Source organism: Pan troglodytes, chromosome 5, assembly GCF_028858775.2.
Source record: "Pan troglodytes isolate AG18354 chromosome 5, NHGRI_mPanTro3-v2.0_pri, whole genome shotgun sequence".
Lineage (NCBI taxonomy): Eukaryota > Metazoa > Chordata > Mammalia > Primates > Hominidae > Pan > Pan troglodytes.
In genome coordinates this window covers 38,112,255-38,133,218 of record NC_072403.2, presented here as the reverse complement: position 1 = coordinate 38,133,218, position 20,964 = coordinate 38,112,255, and the positions used below count along the sequence as shown (strand labels likewise).

Below are 20,964 nucleotides of genomic sequence, written 5' to 3'. Positions count from 1 at the left end.
GCCTCGGCCACACCACCAAAATATAAGATGCCTAAACAATCCATGAAAAAATCACACTACAGCTGGCATAGAGGATTTGATGCTCCCTGGGGAGGTAGTGTGAGGGATTTTTTTTCTGATCTTCTTTTCAAAGGGGGATTAACGCTGATGCTTTTAAGCAATTGACATGCACTTAGAGATGTGGGTATCTAGCACAATTTACAAGGGAATTGAGCAAGTTCTTGGTTGTTTCAGTACCATAAACGCTTGTTTGTCTAGGGACCTTGTCCTCCTTATTTACCTCTTTCTAGGCAGGCCCTATTTCTAGAAAGTCAGCCTTTTTGCTTCTCCTACCAAAACTTACCCTAAGGCTAAAAGGCCCAAGAACACAGGGCTTTAGTTTGTGAATTTAGCCTCATTGAATCATAAAAGTTGAGCAGAAGAAAAATTATTAAACCCTGTCATTGATCGACTGTTGTGGGGTGGGGGGTGGGGGGAGGGGGGAGGGATAGCATTAGGAAATATACCTAATGCTAAATGACGAGTTAATGGGTGCAGCACACCAGCATGGCACATGTATACATATGTAACTAACCTGCACATTGTGCACATGTACCCTAAAACTTAAAGTACAATAATAATAAAATAAAATAAATAAATTAATTAAATTAAATAAATGCAGTTCCAAAAGATGGTGAGAATTATCAAACTTTGCATAGTCATTTAACAGTCAATGTAAGACAAATAAGACTAATGCCCAGACTTTCTCCACTGAATATAGTGAGGGTTCATTCTATGGTAGCTTGTACAAATTACTATCAAAGTTAATATCATTAAGCCTTCTATAAGTCTTGCCCTAGAATTTAGGTTATTTTACAAGAGAAACATTTTAGAGCTGAACAAAAAGAACAGAAACAAAATGTTGGAGAGGGAAGATGGTCAGTACGTTAAAGAAAAAAAATGTTTAAGGAATATTCAGAAAGAAGAGAAAATTGTAAAGAATATGAAGGAAAACGTGCTGAACTTAAAGTCAAGCAAACTGGAAGCTAAAACTGCCTTTAATTTTTTGCATACTCAGGCACAGCCTTGCCCTTTCTCAATCTCGGTTTTCTTTTCTTATAAAACTAGAACCTTTGTAACATTGCCTTTCTTTGGTTCTTGAGGCTATCACATTAGGGAAAGAAGACTCTCCAAACTGAAAAGATGAAAGAAAGAGGGAGGGAGAAACGGAAAAGACAGGAGAAAGGTGGTGAATGAAATCAGAATATTGGAAATATAGTAAAGCTGAATATTCCCCTGAAACTTTCACTCCTGCATAGTGTCTAAGGGGGAAAAGACATGGGATCACTTGCAAGTGTGGCCACTTTATGAGCCTACCTACAGGGGAATGGAAAGTCTAATAACCTGAGGGAGGACACTATTTCTGGGAAGACTTTTGGGAAATTGATGGATTATTGAAACTTTAGACTGACTTGAATAATTGTTATTGTTCTTTAGCTTTACCTCAAGGATCCATGAGTAAGTTTATCTTCTTGTTTCAAACTCTGGTGTTGTTGGGCTCCTATACTAGGCAGAGGACTTCTCCCTGTCTTAACTATTTCCTGTTTCCTGCTATGTCAGGGTGAAAGGGCTTAAGACTCATAATTCTCCACCTTGTCCTTCATTAGCCATCTTAACTGGATCATGCCCACCTTTCTCACCTTTCCCCCTCTCTAAGACAATGAGACCTCCCACCTTGCTTAAGCAAATTATTTTATTCTTGCCTTTGACCACATCCTCTCACCCCCTTATTTCTTCAGAAGTCATTGCTTCTCTCTTCTACATCTTTAAATATTTTCCTTCCTTTAACTGCTTCTCCTTAAGGTATAGAACAGGTTTGATTTTCTTCCATCTTAAACAGATCCTCCCTTGACTATGTCCCTCTCTAATCACAGCCTACCTTCAAGGGAGGAAATTATGCTGTACACTCTGACTGTAGGCTTAGGAAAAAGTTATTGCTCACTTCGTATCTGAACTATACACTATTTCTCCATGAATTGAGAATAATATAATAAGACCTACTAAAAAATCACTTTTAAAATAAATTTGCTTGTTAATTATTTTCAATTTACAGAGGACTATTGCCTAGCAGTTAAGCATGCAGACTCTAGAGCCAGGCTAACTGGAGTTGTATCCCAGCTCCCTACTTACTATTTGTTTGAACATAGGCAAGTTATTTAATCTCTCATTAAAATTTCAAGTCCGTTACATAACTAATTTCAACAACCAGTTGAAAATTAATCAAATAAAAGAACAGAGAAGAGGCTGGGCACCATGGCTCACGCCCGTAATCATGACACTTTAGGAGGCTGAGGCAGGTGGATCACCTGAGGTCAGGAGTTCAAGACCAGCCTGCTGAAACCCCATCTCTACCAAAAATACGAAATTAGCTGGGCGTGGTGGTGTGCTCCTGTAATTCCAGCTACTCGGGAGGCTGAGGCAGGAGAATTGCTTGAACCTGGGAGAGGAGGTTGCAGTGAGCCGGGATCACAACACTGCCATCCAACCTGGGTAACAGAGTGAGACTCCATCTCAAAAAAAAAAAAAAAAAAGAACAGAGAAGTGAGGGAAGCTGGAAAAAATGAATGGAGAAGGGAGGAAAACCAAAGAGGTAAAGTTTAAATAAACCTTCTGGAACTGATTTCAATTGATTGTCAAAAAAAAAAAAAAAAAAGAACACATTTTCTAAATGAAGGGAAGACTGTGACAGGAATGAGGAGCAAGGAAGTGAGGAAATCAGCAAAAAATCCAAAACAGATAATCCTGGCTGGACAGGGTTTTTTTTCTGATCGATGTGCTTTTCCTACAAAAGTTTTCATACTGACTATTACATTTGTGGTTACATATTAGGGACACATTTCCTACTAGCAAAGTTGTTTCTTGTTCAAAGATGGAATTAAATATATCATATTCCATTATTTTTTCTAAAAGGTATCAAAACTTCCAGATGCTTCACAATCTGAACAAGTTTATTACTCACAGGTTTTAATTAAATGTGATCCAACCAATACCTATCCTTAAAGTAACGAAAAGGAAGGGATTCACTTGCCCTATCCCAAATCAGGCCACAACCATATGACACTGATTTCAAAGTTCACTGTTCTTGAAGTATAGATGGTGCTCACTTAAATCGTCTCTTCTCATCTGAAAATAGAGCTCCCAAATTAGCCACCACTAGCCCGGTGCCACCTATAGATGTGTTTTGTTTGGTCACGACGGTATTATTTTAAATTTTGAATTTGAATGCCTCTGGGTAGGGCATGGACTTTTCACCATCTCTATCCCTTATAACTAGCAGATTCACAATCATGAGACCTGCTGGGCCCCTTAATGCAACTGAGTTTGTGATCGATCCCCACAGAGATAATCAGGAATTCTGTCTGGTATGGAAAATGTGGTACTCTCTAAAAGAACTAACTGATGCTCCCATTAGGAAGAATATCCACAGAGACAATGTCCTTAATCCAAAACACACAATATTCAGTATTTTGGCAGGATATATACATCGTAAGTTTTTTTTATCTTCTTCTTTACTCTGTAAGGCAACAAGTAAATACCTTCCACTGCCCTGCTTATTTGTCTTCAGCTGGGAAACGCCACAAAATACTCAGTTCAAGAATTTCCTTTCTTGGCCCAGTATGGAGGCTCACACCTGTAATCCCAGCACTTTGGGAGGCCGAGGTGAGGGGATCACTCAAGGCCAGGAGTTTGAGACCAGCCTGGCCAACATGGCGAAACCCCATCTCTACTAAAAATACAAAAATTAGCCGGGCGTGGTGGCACATGCCTGTAATCCCAGCTACTCAGGAGGCTGAGGCACAAGAATGACTTCAACCCAGGAGGTGAAGGTTGCAGTGAGCCGAGACTGTGCCACTGCACTCCAGTCTGGGTGACAGAGAGAGATTGTCTCAAAAAAAAAAAAGAAAGAAAAATTCCTTTCTCCTCATTATTCCATATTACTTTAGGTCAGGAATGGAATATATATGACCTGTGTTACATTTCTGCTCATGCCTTTGCCTGTGGCAGAAATCAGTAATTGATCATGATTCTCTTTCCTGCTCAGCCCACATGTATCCTAAAATTCTTCTCATCTCCAGATAGTCATTAATAATTGATCAAAATTAAATATGCATAACTCAAGTATACTTGTCACTCCTAACATAGGTTAATATCTTAAATCTTTAAAAATTAAGTATATGAAAACTGTCCTTTTAAAATTATCTTTATTTGGTGGTAGGATAGGCTTCACCTTCTCAAGAAACTGACAGTTCAATGATTGATGGCCTAAAATACCACATAGAAAAACAGACATCTCTTCCCAAATGCTGAGGGTAGATCCTGTCATTTCTGGGGAAAGCTACTATTTCCCTCCCCAAAACAGCAAAGTAACAAATAAGGGAAAAATAATGATACACAAAGAAGGAAACAAATTATTCAATTATTTTAAGAGAAAAAATTGCAAAATTTTCAACATCTTAAAATATGATTGGTTATTTCTCAAGATAGAAGCAACAGAGATTAAAATGACATAATTAAGGTACTAAGGTACACAAGAAGATAGCGTTGTTTTAAAGATTAAAATAACAGAAATTAATAAATCAAAAATAAAAACACAATTAAGTGCACATTATAATGCTCTGCTGTCAGGACTCAGAACTTTCCAAATGACAGTCAGAAATAAGAGGAAAAATTAAAGCAGAAAAAAGTAAAATATAAAGTAGCTTACTACTCTGCCGAAGTGTTTCATTCATGTATAGTTACTGAATATTTCTTTCCATAACATTTCTAATACAACTTTTCATCTTTCCCTTCTGTTATTACTCCTGATTTTTCACTGCAACTTCACAATATAGGTAAGACAGAGGACACAACTTCTGTTTTAGAGATGAGGAAATTAATGTTCAAAACATTTAGTGACTTGCCCAAAATCACAGAGCTAGAGAATAGCAAAAGTCGGACTCAGCTCTTTAACCTCAAGACTGTTTGTACCACACCTGGGGAAGGGGAGGAGGGAATGGGATTGTCTATCTCCATGCCTTCTGAAAGTCTAAATCTAAGTAATGTTACACTTTTCAATTTTTATTATAGGTAGTATAAAATGTTTACAAACAACTGAAGAACCTCCTTGTAAGTTTCCCATATATACAACTCAGTCCTTTTTTTACTGACACCTAATAATTGTACAAATTTATGGGATACATGTGATATTTTGATACATGCATACCATGTGTAATGATTTTGATCTTCTATAATGTGCCTGCTACCAGAGGAATGGGGAAGGTGGTGAGAAAGCACATAAAGATGGAGGAAAGGAGAAAAACTTGCAATTTTACTGTTCTCTCTTTTACCAGTGTGAGGAATTTGAGGCTGATTTCAAGATCCTCTAAGTGACTGATCAATTTTTTCATTTAACAAAGTGGAAATTCTTATAATAAAAACTAGATTAATTAATGAAATTGTGAAAAAGATTCTGGGGCCAGGGAAAATTATCTATAACCTTTAGAAGGATTTGACAGCAGGAAGATAATGAAAATTAAGAATAAGAAAAATAACTGCAGGGAGTATGATTTTAACAGTCTCCTAAGGAAAAAAGGAAAATGCCTACTTACCTTCTTGCTGCCTTTCCATGTAAATCAAATATGTAGTAAATGCTTGATCTGAAACTCCCTGAGATAAACACCCTTGAGTCATGCTCTCTTCAAACTCACCTTTTTTGTTTGTATTTTAGCCAGAACTGCAGGAGCCATGAGTAAGTTCTTTTTCTGCCCTTTAATTCTCATGTGCTTTGCTTTACTAAACTGTTAGAATATGTAAGACACTCATATTCCTAGATTTTTTTATTTCTTTCACAAATTGTCCATTCCTTTCCCCTTCTTTATTCCCTATTCTTATCTTAATAAACTGGGGTGCCTCTGTAAGAAACTACTATTGCCTTTAACTTTTCCGAAATCTTGAGATTCAACAGCAAAGGGAAAAGAGTGAAGAACAAAAAATGGTCAAGTGAAAGGAAGAAAGATTCCCCTGTGAGAAAACCCAGTAACACTCAAAGAAAGAGGCTTGATGGTGGCCATTCTACTTAAGACCCACCAAGAAAATTTCAGTGACATGCAGTGAGTCCCAGCTCACTGACCGAGGATCCCAGACTGTCGCTGATGTTTGTGTGGGATGTATATCCCCTGTTATGAACAAAGAATAAATCTGAAATAAGTATCCAGATAGAATTTTAAATGAAACTGTAGCATATATCTCTGGAAGAAGCACTGGTTGGGAATAGAGAATAAGGAATAAGTGAGAGGAAGTTGATTTAAAAAGGAAAAAAAATGGTAAATGGAAACAATGACTTTTATATGATCTGAGATTTTTCCAGCCCTTTATGGCCTTGATGCTTAAAGTGGGTCCAAGGGCCTGCATCAACATCACCCTGGAGTTTTAGATATGCAGAATCTCAGCCTATTGCCCACCCCGACCTACTAAATCAGACTTTGCATTTTAATAAGATCCCCAGGTGATTTGCGTGCATACCAAAGTTTAAGAACCATTGCTCTACAGGATTTTAATTCTCTGCCCTGAGAGAGGAAATAAAAAGATGAATGCACTTGGTCCAAATTTAACCAGCTTTTCCAGCCCTGCAGATTCCCCACACCAAGAGTGACCTTAAAGCCAAAGACAAGAAAGATGAAACTCATCAGGGTTTAATTCACTTCTTAACACATTTCTATCCTTCATTTTTGAGGATGTTCAGAGCTTGAGCCCCTGAGACAGGACTAACTCTGAAGGAAGGAGAAAAAAAGTGATTTGATAATTAAAGCTCATGGTATATCACATCCTGTGTCTACTCCTCTTGGAGTATTTACACAAATGAAACATTATTAAAATAATCAAGTCAAACTTTGAGAGCAAATACTGGGTAGGTATCATAAAAGCACATATTAGGCCAAGCACAGTGGCTCATACACGTAATCCCAGCACTTTGGGAGGCCAAGGTGAGAGGATCACTTATAGCCTATGAGGTGTAGAGAGGTGTGGTGGGGTGTGTGTGTGTGTGTGTGTGTGTGTATGTGTGTGTGTGGTCATAAAGAAGAAGACTGTTACTGCATTATTAACAAGTATGTGGGTCTAGTGTCTCAATTCCTTTGCCCACTACTCATACCTATAAATGTCTTAAGTCAACCTAGCAGTTTCTATTCCCTTTTACATGGCAGGCCAAGTTACTCTGTTGAATAAGGGCCAAAATCACTACAGAGACAGCAATTCCCACTGTCTCCTTCAGATGAGGCTATAGATTCTAGCTAAGTAAGTTCAAATTAGCCAGCTGGAAGACAGGCAATGGCCTGTGTAATCTCCTGAGATACAAGCAGGACACCCGTCGGGAAAGGGGAAGGAACGCTGCCTGACCAAATGTGCGTCTCCGCAGTTCCAGCTGGCAGATTCCACCAGTAACCGGGATCCTCCAAGATGAAGAAAGAAGCATTTATAAACTTTATTTGTTCCTCCACTGAAGTGGAAATTTTGCTCCTGGTGTCTACATTTGTGATGTTTTCCCAGGAAGAATTTTAATGCAAACAGTATTTTCTCATTAGTTCTATTTTGTTTTTTCCATATTTTAACTGTAACTATTAGACCTATAAGTGAGTTCCTTTTCTGTTTCCTCTAATGTTCTTTGGCCTTCTGTAGGATATGGGGTCCTCTCCACATCCTAACTGTTACCATTTCTACCCCTGCAGGATTTCTCACTCATACTTCTTAATTGTATTCAAATCTTCTGACACCTTCTGATGCCCAAGCAATCAGACACAATATCCTGAATTGTTACTGAGTTTAGGACAAGGGAAAGCCAAATAATTCATGTTTAAAACTGTAGTTTATTTTAATTATTTATATTTATTATTTTTAGTTACTTAAATTTCTCATTTAAGATGGATGCTGAATGATTTGATCGGGTAGGAGGGTTATGCAGCTTCCAGGCTAAGATTATCTGCAGTCCCACAGTAGTTGTTCTCCTCTGGTTGAATTGCTTCATAGTTTCTTTAGAAACAATACTGGTAAAATGAAAATTCTATTAACGTCAAACCACACTTTCCTCCTTTTTGTATTTCAGTGCAATTCACAGCCCCTATTCATAAGTATCAAGTTTGTTTTTCCACTCTGGTCCCTTTGATATCTGACCTACAAGGTCTTGGGGCCTAATCTGCCCTGCATTTTTTAAAATAATTTCAACTTTTGTTTTAGATTCAGGTGGTGCCTATGCAGGTTTGCTAATGGGTATATTGTGTGATGCTGAGGTTTAGGGGTGACTTGCTTTTTTAACACTGTCTTTCTCAACTCCCCTGGCATTCCTATTACATAGTTTCCAAAGAGGCCATGCACGAAGTGTTAAGAAATCTCACAGGCTAACATTTAAAAATATAAACCAAAACAGCCCTCTTAGAAATAGTCATAATGATCCATCAGCAAGGGAAGGTACACCTTTCAAATAAACCATGTCTCTAAGGAAACTAGGGGCAAGGGGCAAGAAAATGTAAGAAGAAAAATAGAGGCATAACAGATTAATATGGAGTGAGTCTTTCCCAACCCTCTGAAGATTTTCAACCATCACTGAAAGCAGGAGGAGGCCTCCATTCCTGTAGGTCCCTTATATTGTGCAACAGGGAGCCTGCCTGAGGCTCGCCATACAAGCAACTCTTGATCTTCCCGTTGTTTCTATTTATGATACTCCCTAGAGCGAGTGTTGGGAAATGGGAATTTCCTTCACAGTGGTGAAGCATACTGATATCTTTTTCTTTCTCCCTCTTTCTCTCTCACAGCCGGAGCTACAGGACCTATCAGTAAGTTTGCTCTCTGATTCTCCACAGTGAGCATTTTACTTTCCTGCAGTATCTTAGGGATCGCTACCTGGTTTCCATGTTGGGATTTCAAGGGTTTGGAGTTCACATTTTCTTCAACCCTTATTTTTCTTCAACCTAGCATTTCAGTAAGTCATGATTAGCTGTGTGAATGTACACTTCACCAATAAAAACAAACTACAAAGTGGAGAATGAACCCTTGCAGATTTCCAATGGCTTCTCAGCATCACACAAGGGATTTTTAGATGAGGAGGCCCTTATATGTACTAGTTTGCCATAGCAAGAAAGTCACCATTTCTACTACTCAACTGCAGCTGAACTTGACAATAGTGATGCAGATTCCTACTAGGGAAAGTATACAAATTAAAGTATATAAATAAAAAGTATATATAAAATATATATATAGCTACTGATTTCTTTTCTCTTTTTTTTTTAGAGCTCTCTCAAAAAACCATTGGTAAGTCATCTGATTCTCAATTATAATGCCTTTTGGTACTTTACTTAGAACATCAATCTATTTTTATTTCAATTATTCATGCCCAAGGACTCAAGGATCAAGTCCTTCTGCCACCTCATAATCTCACCCAGAACTCCAGATTGGACTCATCCAGGTTCTGCAATAAAAATATATTAACTATGAAGCTGAAATGCAAAGTGAAAAATATCCTGCTAGAGATGGTCCTAAGCTGTTTCCACTTCAGCATATAATCTAGCTCTGTAGAGCCAATACTTAATAAAGACTTAGAACCCAGCACCTAAACTTCCTGCTTTGCTTTCCATGCAAATAATTTTTCCATTATTAGATTATCTTCACTTTGTAAAATAATGCAAATTTTAAGTTTCCTTTATTTTTTTTCAGATGGAGTCTCGCTCTGTCATCCGGGCTGGAGTGCAGTGGCATGATCTCCACTCACTGCAAGCTCTACCTCGCGGGTTCACGCCATTCTCCTGTCTTAGCCTACCGAGTAGCTGGGACTACAGGCACCCACCACCACGCCCGGCTAATTTTTTTGTATTTTTAGTAGAGGTGGGGTTTCACTCTGTTAGCCAGAATGGTCTCGATCTCCTGACCTCTTGATCCGCCCGCCTCAGCCTCCCAAAGTGTTGGGATTACAGGCGTGAGCCACCGCGCCCGGCCTTCCTTTCCTTTCTAATTGCCCTGAAAAGTTCTCTCCAGAAGAGTTAGGCTCTATTTTCAGCAACTTTTAGCAACCTAGTCACATTCTTTGAGTGATCCCTATAATGTCTTACTACTGTTTTTTTAACCCTCGCGTACATTACTTTGTTGCATCTAAACAACATTCAAATGGCAATGAGTAAGGCAGTTATTATCCCCATATTTAGAGATGAGGAAACTGAGGGTCAGGAGTCATTTCTCAAAAAAATAAGAGGATGGGTTAGTTAATAAAATTAAGACTGAAGTTTTACTAACTCTTCATTCTTTCCACTATCATTTTTGGGTGTTATAACAGGTTATTAACAATGAATAAAATGAACTTCTAATATTGAGATTAAAGGGTAGTAAAGGCCTAGAGGAGAAAAAGTGAGAGAATGAGTAACACAAATAGTAACAGACACAGAATGAAGATGCAGTTTAGAGAGAGATAAATAGGAGAAAATTTAAAAAGAACAAAAGTAGGAAGAAAATTGGAAGCAGAAAGAGTAAGTGAATTGGCACATAAGAGAATAAAGAAGGGAAATGAGTATGTTGAGAAAGAGAATAAAAATAAAGGTACAAAAAGTCACAAATTGAAACCGGAAAGGAAGGAAGAGAATATAGAAAAACTGAAGAAACAAAATTTTGAAGTGATCACCTATCCAAGGATTTAGTAACTTATGTCAAGAGGGCAGGTATCATATGAGTTCTACTTCAGAATCAAAGATACATATTTGTAGATACAGGCAAAGCAACTATTAAGTTAGCATAATATCTAAATGTGTTACTGGTTTACTGCTCATAGCCAAGGGTATCCAGATCTGGAAAGCCATCTTCCAGGTGTTTTACACAGGAAAAAAAAAAAATTCAGAGTTAAAAGTTCGAGGATTATTGATCAAAATGTGGATATTTCTCATTCTGAGTGACACTGAAGTGAAGGATTATTAACTGCAATGCCCACTGGGTGAGGATATGGTCTTTTTAGATTCAACTAACCATGCAGACTTAGAAGATTACCATAGCTCTCATCTGGGAACAGTCTACTCAGTAGGACCTAAGGCAGGAAGCACAGTTTGCCAGCAAGGGCATTAACAGCTATCCCTCTGCTGTGGGAGTAGTACTCGCCATGATCTATGCAGGTGTCCACATAGCCACCTAGGACCTATTCTGTTTGGCTTTCTGTCAGTTGAGTTGGGAGCTGACCTCGCTTAGAAACCCCACAGGTCCACCAGGAACTAAAATCTCCTATAAGAACCCCATACACATTACCTGCAGGGATCCCGTAAGGAATATGACCAAATACATGGGTCACTACACTCAGGGAAGCCCAAAGTTATGGCTCCTTAATACATATTTACAATTCTCCCAGTTCAGATGCAGTCTAACATCAAGGATCATTCTTATGTAAGCAGTGTTGCTAAATAACATAACAGGCTTTCGGCTGGGTGCAGTAATCCCAGCACTTTGGGAGGCTAAGACCAGCGGATCACAAGGTCAGAAGTTTGAGACCAGCCTGGCCAATATGGTGAAACCCCATCTGTACTTAAAAAAATACAAAAATTAGCTGGGTGTGGTGTCGTGCGCCTGCAGTCCCAGCTACTCAGGAGGCTAAGGCAGGAGAATCGCTTGAACCCAGGAGGCAGAGGTTGCAGTGAGCCGAGATCGTGCCACTGCACTCCAGCCTGGACGACAGAGTGAGACTCCGTCTAAAAAAAAAACAACAACAACAAAAACATAACAGGCTTTCGATATTTATCAGGTCACCAGGCGATCAGAGCTAGAAAATCAACTGAAGGCCAAATTCTCATTAAAAACTGAAGGTTTTGGCCAGGCATGGGCTCACACCTGTAATTTCTGCACTTTGGGAGGCTAAGGCAGGAGGATCACTTGAGACCAGGAGTTCAAGATCAGCCTGAGCAACAACAGAGCAAGACCCCATCTCTACAAAAATTTTTTTAATTAGCCAGGAATAGTGGCATGCAGCTGTAGTCCTAGCTACTCAAGAGGCTGAGGTGGGAGGATCACTTGAGCCCAGGAGGTCGAGACTGTAGTGAGCTAGGATTGCACCACTGCATTCCAGCCTGGGTGACAGAGTGAGACCTTATCTCAAAAAACAAAACAAAACAAAACAAAAAAAACAGAAGGCTTTGTTGACTCTTTGCTCACAGACTCTAAAGCTAATCAAAGCAGCAGTCACTGCTCTATCACTCTCCAATAAGCTGGAAGCTGTGAGAAGAAGAAACTAGATTCTTACCTCCTATTCTAATGTCTACCTCTGGAACATATTAGTTGATCAGAAATAAAGATTTTAGTGAAAGAACAGTCCCTTGAGAAAGAAATATCTTCTACTCTTACTGACAGGAAGTGTTTCACCTTTCCCTACCATCAGTAATGTTAATACCTAATAACAAAGTTTTGCCTTTCCCTAGTATCTCTTAGGTTGGCAAGGATCCTATAAAAACCTTCACCTTGGGCTGAAATATTGCAGTAAATGCTAAATATCCTTTTTCCTTTTTTCTATAGTTAATATAGTTGGATTACGTCTCCCTAATGATCTCATAACTGATATCACTTCCTCTCCCCTGCTCTACCTCTCAAAGCCTCACTTCTAGGATACAATTAGTGAAAAATACACTCTCCAGTCAAATAACTGTACTAATATGCCAATTTGAATTTCTTTTTAGTGCAAACTCCAGGACCTATTGGTAAGCTGCCTGTATATATCAACTTATCTCTACTGGCTTCTTACTATGTCTGAAGGAGACTGGCTCCAACTGTTTAAGTATCTGGGTTAAAGAAGCTAAAAATCATATTTCTTAGACTTTCATTTCCCCATATCGTAACTGTTAGGTTTTGGAGGGAAGGCGAGGGTTAAAGAAAGACACAGAGAGAGTGGCGGCTGTACAGCAAATGTAGGCTTTACGTCCAGCATAAGACCTACAGAAGTGGGGAACCAGCCTAATGCCAGTGCCCACTGCTGCTTACAGGCTGGGGGTACTTATAGGTATAGGCGGGAGGGGTCTGGGTAGTATGGCTTGCTGGCCGGCAGGATATTGATAAGATGTTCCCATGATGAGGGGGTTCTGGCCCTTGTTCCTGCAGAATGTAGTGTTCCTTGCACTTTCTCCCAGCTGAATATGATAGGGATGTTCCTTTAGTTGGCCCTTTGTCCACCTTGTGTTCAGGTGGTTAGGCAGAATGTTTCTCACAGCCCGAACCCCCGTGGAATGTTTCACTTTTACCAAGGTCTTCAAATTGCTGGAGGCTTACAAAATGGTGCAGTTTGGATTAACACTAACCATCTCTCTGGGCAACCAATTATATTTTAGAAAATGGAAATTCCATTACCTTAAAATTCATAATAGATAGGCATTGTTTTAATAATGATTATAGTGGCTTGTCAGTAATCATTAGAATAACTTCCTAAGGCAAAGGTGTAATCGAATCTGGAAAAGAATATAAGAAATGAACAAGAACATAAAGATAGCTGAGAGTGAAACAGAGTGATCTGAGGAAAAACACTGGGGGAATATGGGGAAAGGAATACAATTAAGGATCTCATCTCCAACACCTATAGTGAAAAGCAAGAATGAAGTGGTTATGCTAAAACAGGGTTAATAATCTCCTAAAAGAAGATCTGGTTCTTATGGAGAGGCTAGAGTACAGCAGCAGTGCAGTGAAAAATATTTAATCCTGAATACTGAGATTTAGTAATTCCTGAGGAAATCATTTTCACTGCTTGCCTTTGGAAAATATCACTAATAGAGGTGTTTTGGGGCCAGGCGCAGTGGTTCACACCTGTAATCCCAGCACTTTGGGAGGCCAAGGATCACCTGAGGTCAGGAGTTCGAGACCAGCCTGGCCAACATGGTGAAACCCCATCTCTACTAAAAATACAAAAAATAGCCAGGCATGGTGGCAGGCACCTGTAATCCCTGCTACTCAGGAGGCTGAGGCACGAGAATCACTTGAACCCAGAAGGTGGAGGTTGCAGTGAGCCAAGGTCACCCTACCACACTCCAGCCTGGGCGACAGAGTGAGAGACTCTGTCTCAAAAAATAGAAGTGTGTGTGTGTGTGTGTGTGTGTGTGTGTGTTTAATTTGTTTGTTTCTATTTTTTAGTACAATATCCTGGACCCAATGGTAAGTACCTTATCTATCCTTCTCCCTCCAGGTTCCTTGGTCTTCTACAGTGTCTAGAGGGCCTGTTCCCTGTCTCAAATGCCCTAGATGTGTCTCACTGCCATAAGAGCAGTTATTTTACACATGTTTTTATGCTTCCTGATTTCAACCTACTGAGAATTCTCCAGGGCTATTTTTTTTAAAAGAAAAAGAGTAAGAAAATGTCCCCAGAAATAGTCATAATGTCTTCTATAACAATATACAAGAATTTGCTAAAGTAGCAGAGAGAGAATAATAAGAGCAGCTTTCCAGTTCTGAAGTGCTTTGTAGTTTCTAAAGGGCCTACTCAAAGATAATGGAGGAGACAATGAGGAGGAAATGAGAAAAGAAAATCAAATTTTAAGAATAAATACAAAAGGGAGAAAAAACAATAAAATTTAACAGGAAATACTATGCAGGGTCTAGTCTAACCTGAGTTCTCCAGTCTTCTCTCCAAAGGCCTTTCTCTTTCCTCATGTCCTATCCGGCTACTATCTCCAAACATCCCCAACACACGTGCGTGCGCGCACACACACGCACGACAAAGAGAGAGGAAAAGAAAGATAGGACAGAGCACCTCATGGAACAGGATATAACAGTAATTGGGCTATAATTTACAGGAACTGGCAGAAGCATCACATATGGAAGAGAATAAAGTGAAAGTTCATATTGTGATGAGCTAGGGAGAAACTGGTGTTAAAATCTAGGGCATCGAACCAACCCCAGGACATGGGAAATTCTGAATCTAGAAATTAAGGGATAGCATTAGAAAGTTTAAGTCAAGCAGGAAGAATTATCAGAGGGCAAGTCACATATATTCAAACAAACATTCCTTCATCTAGCTGAGCTCCTACCATGTATCTGATACTAAGCTGAGCACTGAGGATAAAGTCACGAATAAGGGAGAGAAAGATATGGTTGGTCACTGATGCCATGGAGTTTACAGTCCTATAAGATAACTTGGGAAAACAAACCCAAAATGTGTAGAGGGCAGGCAGCACCCCACACAACCACACTACGACCATTAAAACTGGATATTTACTGCCCTGAATTCTGGTTCTAACTATCCTTTTTGTGAATGAATATGAGCCATTTGTTATTGACTATTCCCCTGAATCAAGACTGCTTTTCTCAGTACTCACAGATTGCCAAGACTTATAGCCTTGGAAGTTCTCATAATTATTACAGGGAGGATAAACATAAGCCAGCTCACCTCAGAGGATCTCACTGGGGCTAAAGGAAGGGTCACATCTGGTCCACAGTTCCCTAATAGCCACCATGTGCCAGAGAATCTACATGGATACATGAATTCCCTTTCCCTTTTCTCCCCTGCTTGACTCCTTCTCCCTTATGTGTAAACAATTTAAAAATATGATAGTGTATAAATGAAAAATATATTGCTATTTTATTCCTTTCTAGCTTTCCCCTAAGTTATAAGCGATTTGGAGAAAGTGCAAAATGAACTGATTAAAATTTAAATGACTTTAACAAAAATTAGTGGCTCCCAACAGCCCTAGTAAAGAAGAGTAGGAAGAAAGCTTTTCAAGTCAATAAAAATTATTGGGTAGAATATTCACTATTTGGGTAATGGGTACACTAAAAGCCCAGACTTCACCACTATGCCGTATATGACATAAGAAATCTGTACTTGTACGTCTTAAATATAATTAATTAATTAAAAGGTTAGTGAACAAGAGTGACTAAAGAAAATGAGGCCGGGGCCAGGCACGGTGGCTCATGCCTGTAATCCCAGCACTTTGGGAGCCCGAGGCAGGTGGATCACGAGGTCAGGAGTTCAAGACCAGCCTGACAAACATGGTGAAACCCCGTCTCTACTAAAAATACAAAAATTTGGCTAGGCAAGGTGGCTCATGCCTGTAATCCTAGCACTTTGGGAGGCCAAGGTGGGTGGATCACTTGAGGTCAGAAGTTCAAGACCAGCCTGGCCAACATGGTGAAACTTCGTCTCTACTAAAAATACAAAAAATTGGCCAGGCATGGTAGCGCATGCCTGTAGTCCCAGCTACTTGGGAGGCTGAGGCAGGAGAATCACTTGAACTTGGGAGGTGGAGATTGCAGTGAGCCAAGATCTCACCACTGCACTCCAGCCTGGGTGACAGAGTGAGACTGTCTAAAAAAAAAAAAAAAAATACAAAAGTTAGCCGGACGTGGTGGTGCACACCTGTAATCTCAGCTACTCAGGAGGCTGAGGCAGGAGAATCGCTTGAACCCGGGAGGTGGAGGTTGCAGTGAGCCGAGATCGTGTCACTGCCCTTCAGCCTGGGCGACAGAGCGAGACTCTGTCTCAAAAAAAAAATGAGGCCGGGCGCAGTGGCTCACGCCTATAATCCCAGCACTCTGGGAGGCCCCGTGGGCCAGATCACTTAAAGTCAGTAGTTCAAGACCAGCCTGGCCAACATGATGAAACCGCGCCTCTATTAAAAATACAAAAATTAGGCCGCACTGGTGGCTCACGCCTGTAATCCAGCACTTTGGGAGGCCAAGGCGGGCAGATCACGAAGTCAGGAGATGGAGACCATGCTGGCTAACACAGTGAAACCCTGTCTCTACTAAAAATACAAAAAAAATAAATAAATAAAAATAAGTCGGGCATGGTGGCGGGTGCCTATAGTTCCAGCTACTCGGGAGGCTGAGGCAGGAGAATGGCATGAACCCAGGAGCCAGAGCTTGCAGTAAGCCGAGATCACGCCACCGCACTCCAGCCTGGGTGACAGAGCAAGACTCCGTCTCAAAAAAAAAAAAAAAAAAAAACCTACAAAAATGAGCCAGACTTGGTGGCAGGTACCTGTAATCGCTTGAACCTGGGAGGCAGAGGTTGCAGTGAGCTGAGGTCATGCCACTGCACTCCAGCCTGGGCAACAGAGCAAGACTCTGTCTCAAAAAGAAAAAAATAAAAGAAAAAGAATATGAGACTGACAAAAGTACATATAAGTTTAAGACATTATGAACCTCTAGAAGTGTTTCAAGCATTTACTGTCCCTAAATGAAATGAGAAGGAAGAACAAAGCCTCACTTTATCACTTTATAGCCAATCTCCTGCCTCAGACCAGCAGAAACAGGTCTGAGGCTACAAAGCACAAAGTAAGGCCCGTAAGGCCAGACATGCACTGAGCTGTCAGATTTTAGGGCCCCCCATATCCTCTCTGCAGTTACCCTCTTTAAGCCTATCAAGGGAGAACTGAATTCACTTTGTTCTACACGTTGATTTCTCCATTTTGTGTTCCTTCCGTTTTTTACCACCAGATGAAACTTCAGAAATGACTGGTTAAGTTCCATGTCTATTGTATGATAGCTGCCTTTGGCTTCCTATAGGGCCTGGCATACTTTTCCTCTCTGCTCATTTCTGTCTTGTGTGTGTGGAAACTCACATTTCTTCATTTCTTTTGCTTATTCCTCTATTTAGCTGCTGCTCCACTCCTGTAAGGAATGAATAAAGGAGAATACCAAACCCAAAATAGAGAGATAAAGTTCGGAAACTACCCGAAGTTTATAGTGACTTGTCAACAAGGGAAGGGAAGGATATTTGCATGAATAAATGAAAGCTTTCACAGGATGGCAGAAATAGGGAGAAGAAAGGTAAAGGCAGCACAGTTTAAAGAAATTACCAATCCCCTGCAGGATTTCCAGCAGTAACCACTCACTGCAAAAAGAGATCAATCATCTCCCTTTCCTGCAGCCTCCTATACTAAGCAGAAGGCAGAATCCCCACAAGGCATGATGGCAGGTATATTCCCCAGCACAGCGCTCTATGCCCCTGCCCTAAGAAGGATGTTTCTTCCGTTGCCATTTCTGATATTTCCTTTCAGGAAAGTAGTACGAAAACTAGCTCCTTTTTCAGCAGGCTGTACACGTTGATTTATCTTTGTTTTTCAGCTACAGGATCCTCTTGTAAGTTTGACCATTTCCCTTCATGACTGAAACTCAATTATCTCCAGCAGTGTCTAACATATCTTAAGCCAAAATGTATGCATCCACATTGTGATATGATAATATTCCAATTTCCTTGGTCCCTTATTTTTCCATTACTCAGAACACAAATATATATTTTTTTCAGTGTCACGATCAGACTATTACATTTAGCAATAAACAGCATGGGTGCAAAAAAAAATCTACATTAAAACCATTTGTTGGAATGCTTTACACTTTCCACAGAACAGAAACTAAAATAACCTGTTATACAATTAGTCACAAATACAGTCCTCGAGTTTTTTGCCCATACACATGAGTATGTGTCTAAAACATGTCTTCTTTGTACCAGCTAGGCCCTGCCACCACTGTGCTTGGCTGAGTTCACAAATCTGTTGTAACCTGTAGCTTCCCTGTCACTTCTCTGGCTCTCCTCTCCTGCTAAGCTTTGTTTCCTAATTAAAATCTTCTGCCACTGCCATAGCTACTGCTGCTACTGGAACCACAATAGCCACTTTGGTTTCATGGTTTGGCAAAGTATTGGCCTCCACCACCAGAGAGGCCAGAGCTTCTGCCTCCAAAGTTTCCTCCCTTCATGGGTCCAAAATTTGAAGACTGATTGTTGTAATTGCCAAAATCATTGTAGCTTCCACCACCTCCAAAATTGCTTCCATCATTACCAAATCCATTATAGCCATCCTCACTGCCACCATATCCACCACCACCACAGCTGCCACCAAAGCCACCACAACCACTGAAGTTTCCTCCATGATCAAAGTTGTCATTCCCACTGAAACCACCTCCATGACCACCACCAAAGTTTCCAGAACCACTTCGACCTCTTTGGCTGGATGGAGCACTAGCCATCTCTTGCTTTGACAGGCTTTCCTAACTTCACAGTTGTGGCCATTCACATTGTGGTATTTCTGAATGACAGTCTTATCCACGGAGTCATGGTCATCAAAGGTTACAAAGGCAAAGCCCCTTTTCTTGCAACTGCCTCGGTCGGTCATGTTTTCAATCATTTCAATTTTTCCATACTACTCAAAATAATTTCTTAGGTGATTTCTTCAGTGTCTTCTTTAATGCCACCAGCATATATCTTTTTCACAGTTAAGTGGGCACCTGGTATTTGAGAATCTTCTCTTGAGACAGCTCTCTTTGGTTCCACAGCTTTTCCATCCACCTTGTGAGGCCTTGCATTCATGGCTGCATCCACCTCCTCCACAGTGGCATATGTGACAAATCCAAAGCCCCTGGAGCGCTTGGGTTTGGATCTCTCATGACCACACTGTCCGGGAGTGTCCCTCACTGCTCAAAATGGCTCCTCAGGCTCTCATCAGTTGTTTCAAAGCTCAACCCTCCAATGAAGAGCTTCCTCAGTTGTTCTGGCTCTTTAGGAGACTCTGACTTAGACAAGACGGCCAGGAGAAGAGAGACTTTAATGATGCTTCTTCCATGGCATCCATGGGCAGAAAGGCATAAATAAATTATTAATAAGTTTCTAGAACATTCACTGACTCGCATAAAAAATAAAGACCTGAGAAAAAAGTTTTTACATGACTCTAAAGAATGTTAGGAACTTCCCATGCAGAAGGAAAAAAATGAGAGAAAAATGATATAGACCCATTTCTGCTTTCTAGATAAGTCATCTATACAGGCAATTAGTCAGTTATTTATTTGTTTCTCTGTGGTGCACTTATCAAAGTCCACTGATGTCTATTGGAACTTGAGTTGCAACATGGAACTTGAAGTTCTATTTTCTCAGCCTTTTGTTTTTCCATTATCCAGAATTCAACCAGCTGATAATTAGTTTTCTGGAAATTTCTAGTGCCTTTGATTAAAAAAAAAAAAAGTTCAAGCAAGTATATCACTAGTAAATTTACCAATAGAAAAAAAAATGAGTAGGAAAAGAAACAAGAAAGGGGTAACAAAAAGTATCTTTGCTTGTTTTTCAGTCAGATCGCATCCTCACACAATCAGTAAGTCTATGTGTTCATTGAATTCTCTCCTTTAGGACTCAGTTGGTCTCTAGTGGAGTCCAAGAGTCTTTATCTGCCCATATTGGGATACAAAGGGCTTGAGATACATCTTGGCCTCTTGCTGTCTCATTATCAAAACCTCTCTGCATTATTAATGATGTACTGGAAAGTTTTAAGACTATCAATTTACAATCCCCTGCAGGATTTCAAGCAGTTACCAGTCACTGCAAAAAGGGAAGAGATAAGTCAGAGCAGAGAAAAAAATTTTACAAAATTTCAAAGCCCATCAACAAGAGACTATCTTAAAGAGGGAAAAAATGGTAGGAGAGAAAGGAGTAGATAAGAAGTTTCTATAACCCTTTTTCATTTGAACCTCCTGCCATATCTGGTCTCTTTTTTCCACATTTAAATTCCAAAACATCTAAGAAAAATTTGTATCACCTTTTAGAGACTTTAGAGGATTTAAGCCTAAACTTTAAATAACAACTTTAAGTTGTTATTTCCTCCATGTTTTGCTTTCACGTGACACATCATTCTCTCACATTTTAAATAACTCTATGGAAAAAATCAAACTTACTATTTTATTAAAAAATAAAGGGCAGGGGAGAAAGTTTATCAGCAGGTCAAAATGATATATTACAAGGGACTTAACAAACTGAAAGACAATTTGAGCAAAGGGGAAAGAAAAAGGAGATAATTGTCTCTGGTCTAGTTGCAAGCTGGATTCATTTCACTTGCCATCAGTATGTCCATGTTTTCACCACTGTAGGATTCTGGAACCTCTCCTTTCCCTGGTACAGCTAAGATTTCCAGGCTTGGGGTGCATACTACTTTAACTATTTACTTTCCCATCATCAAAATTCCATGAAGTTATTAA

General features: G+C 39.9%; 1 protein-coding gene, 1 long non-coding RNA gene and 1 pseudogene across 13 annotated transcripts in view; 1 reads left to right on the top strand and 2 right to left on the bottom strand.

Annotated features, from left to right (window-relative positions):
* The window catches only part of LOC104006792 (uncharacterized), a 164,391-nt gene that overhangs the window by 72,235 nt on the left and 71,192 nt on the right, over positions 1 to 20,964 (bottom strand). The window lies entirely within an intron of this gene.
* TSBP1 (testis expressed basic protein 1) overlaps positions 1 to 20,964 on the top strand; it is an 81,880-nt gene that overhangs the window by 30,165 nt on the left and 30,751 nt on the right. For 3 of the 7 annotated variants that reach the window (XM_063812032.1, XM_024356989.2, NM_001279998.1), the window contains 7 exon segments: positions 1,477 to 1,497; positions 5,107 to 5,145; positions 5,747 to 5,767; positions 8,823 to 8,843; positions 9,298 to 9,318; positions 12,702 to 12,722; positions 14,140 to 14,160. In XM_063812032.1, the coding sequence (XP_063668102.1) occupies positions 1,477 to 1,497; positions 5,107 to 5,145; positions 5,747 to 5,767; positions 8,823 to 8,843; positions 9,298 to 9,318; positions 12,702 to 12,722; positions 14,140 to 14,160 (165 nt within the window). 7 annotated transcript variants of the gene reach the window in all.
* LOC107975110 (heterogeneous nuclear ribonucleoprotein A1-like) lies at positions 17,216 to 19,647 on the bottom strand (annotated as a pseudogene).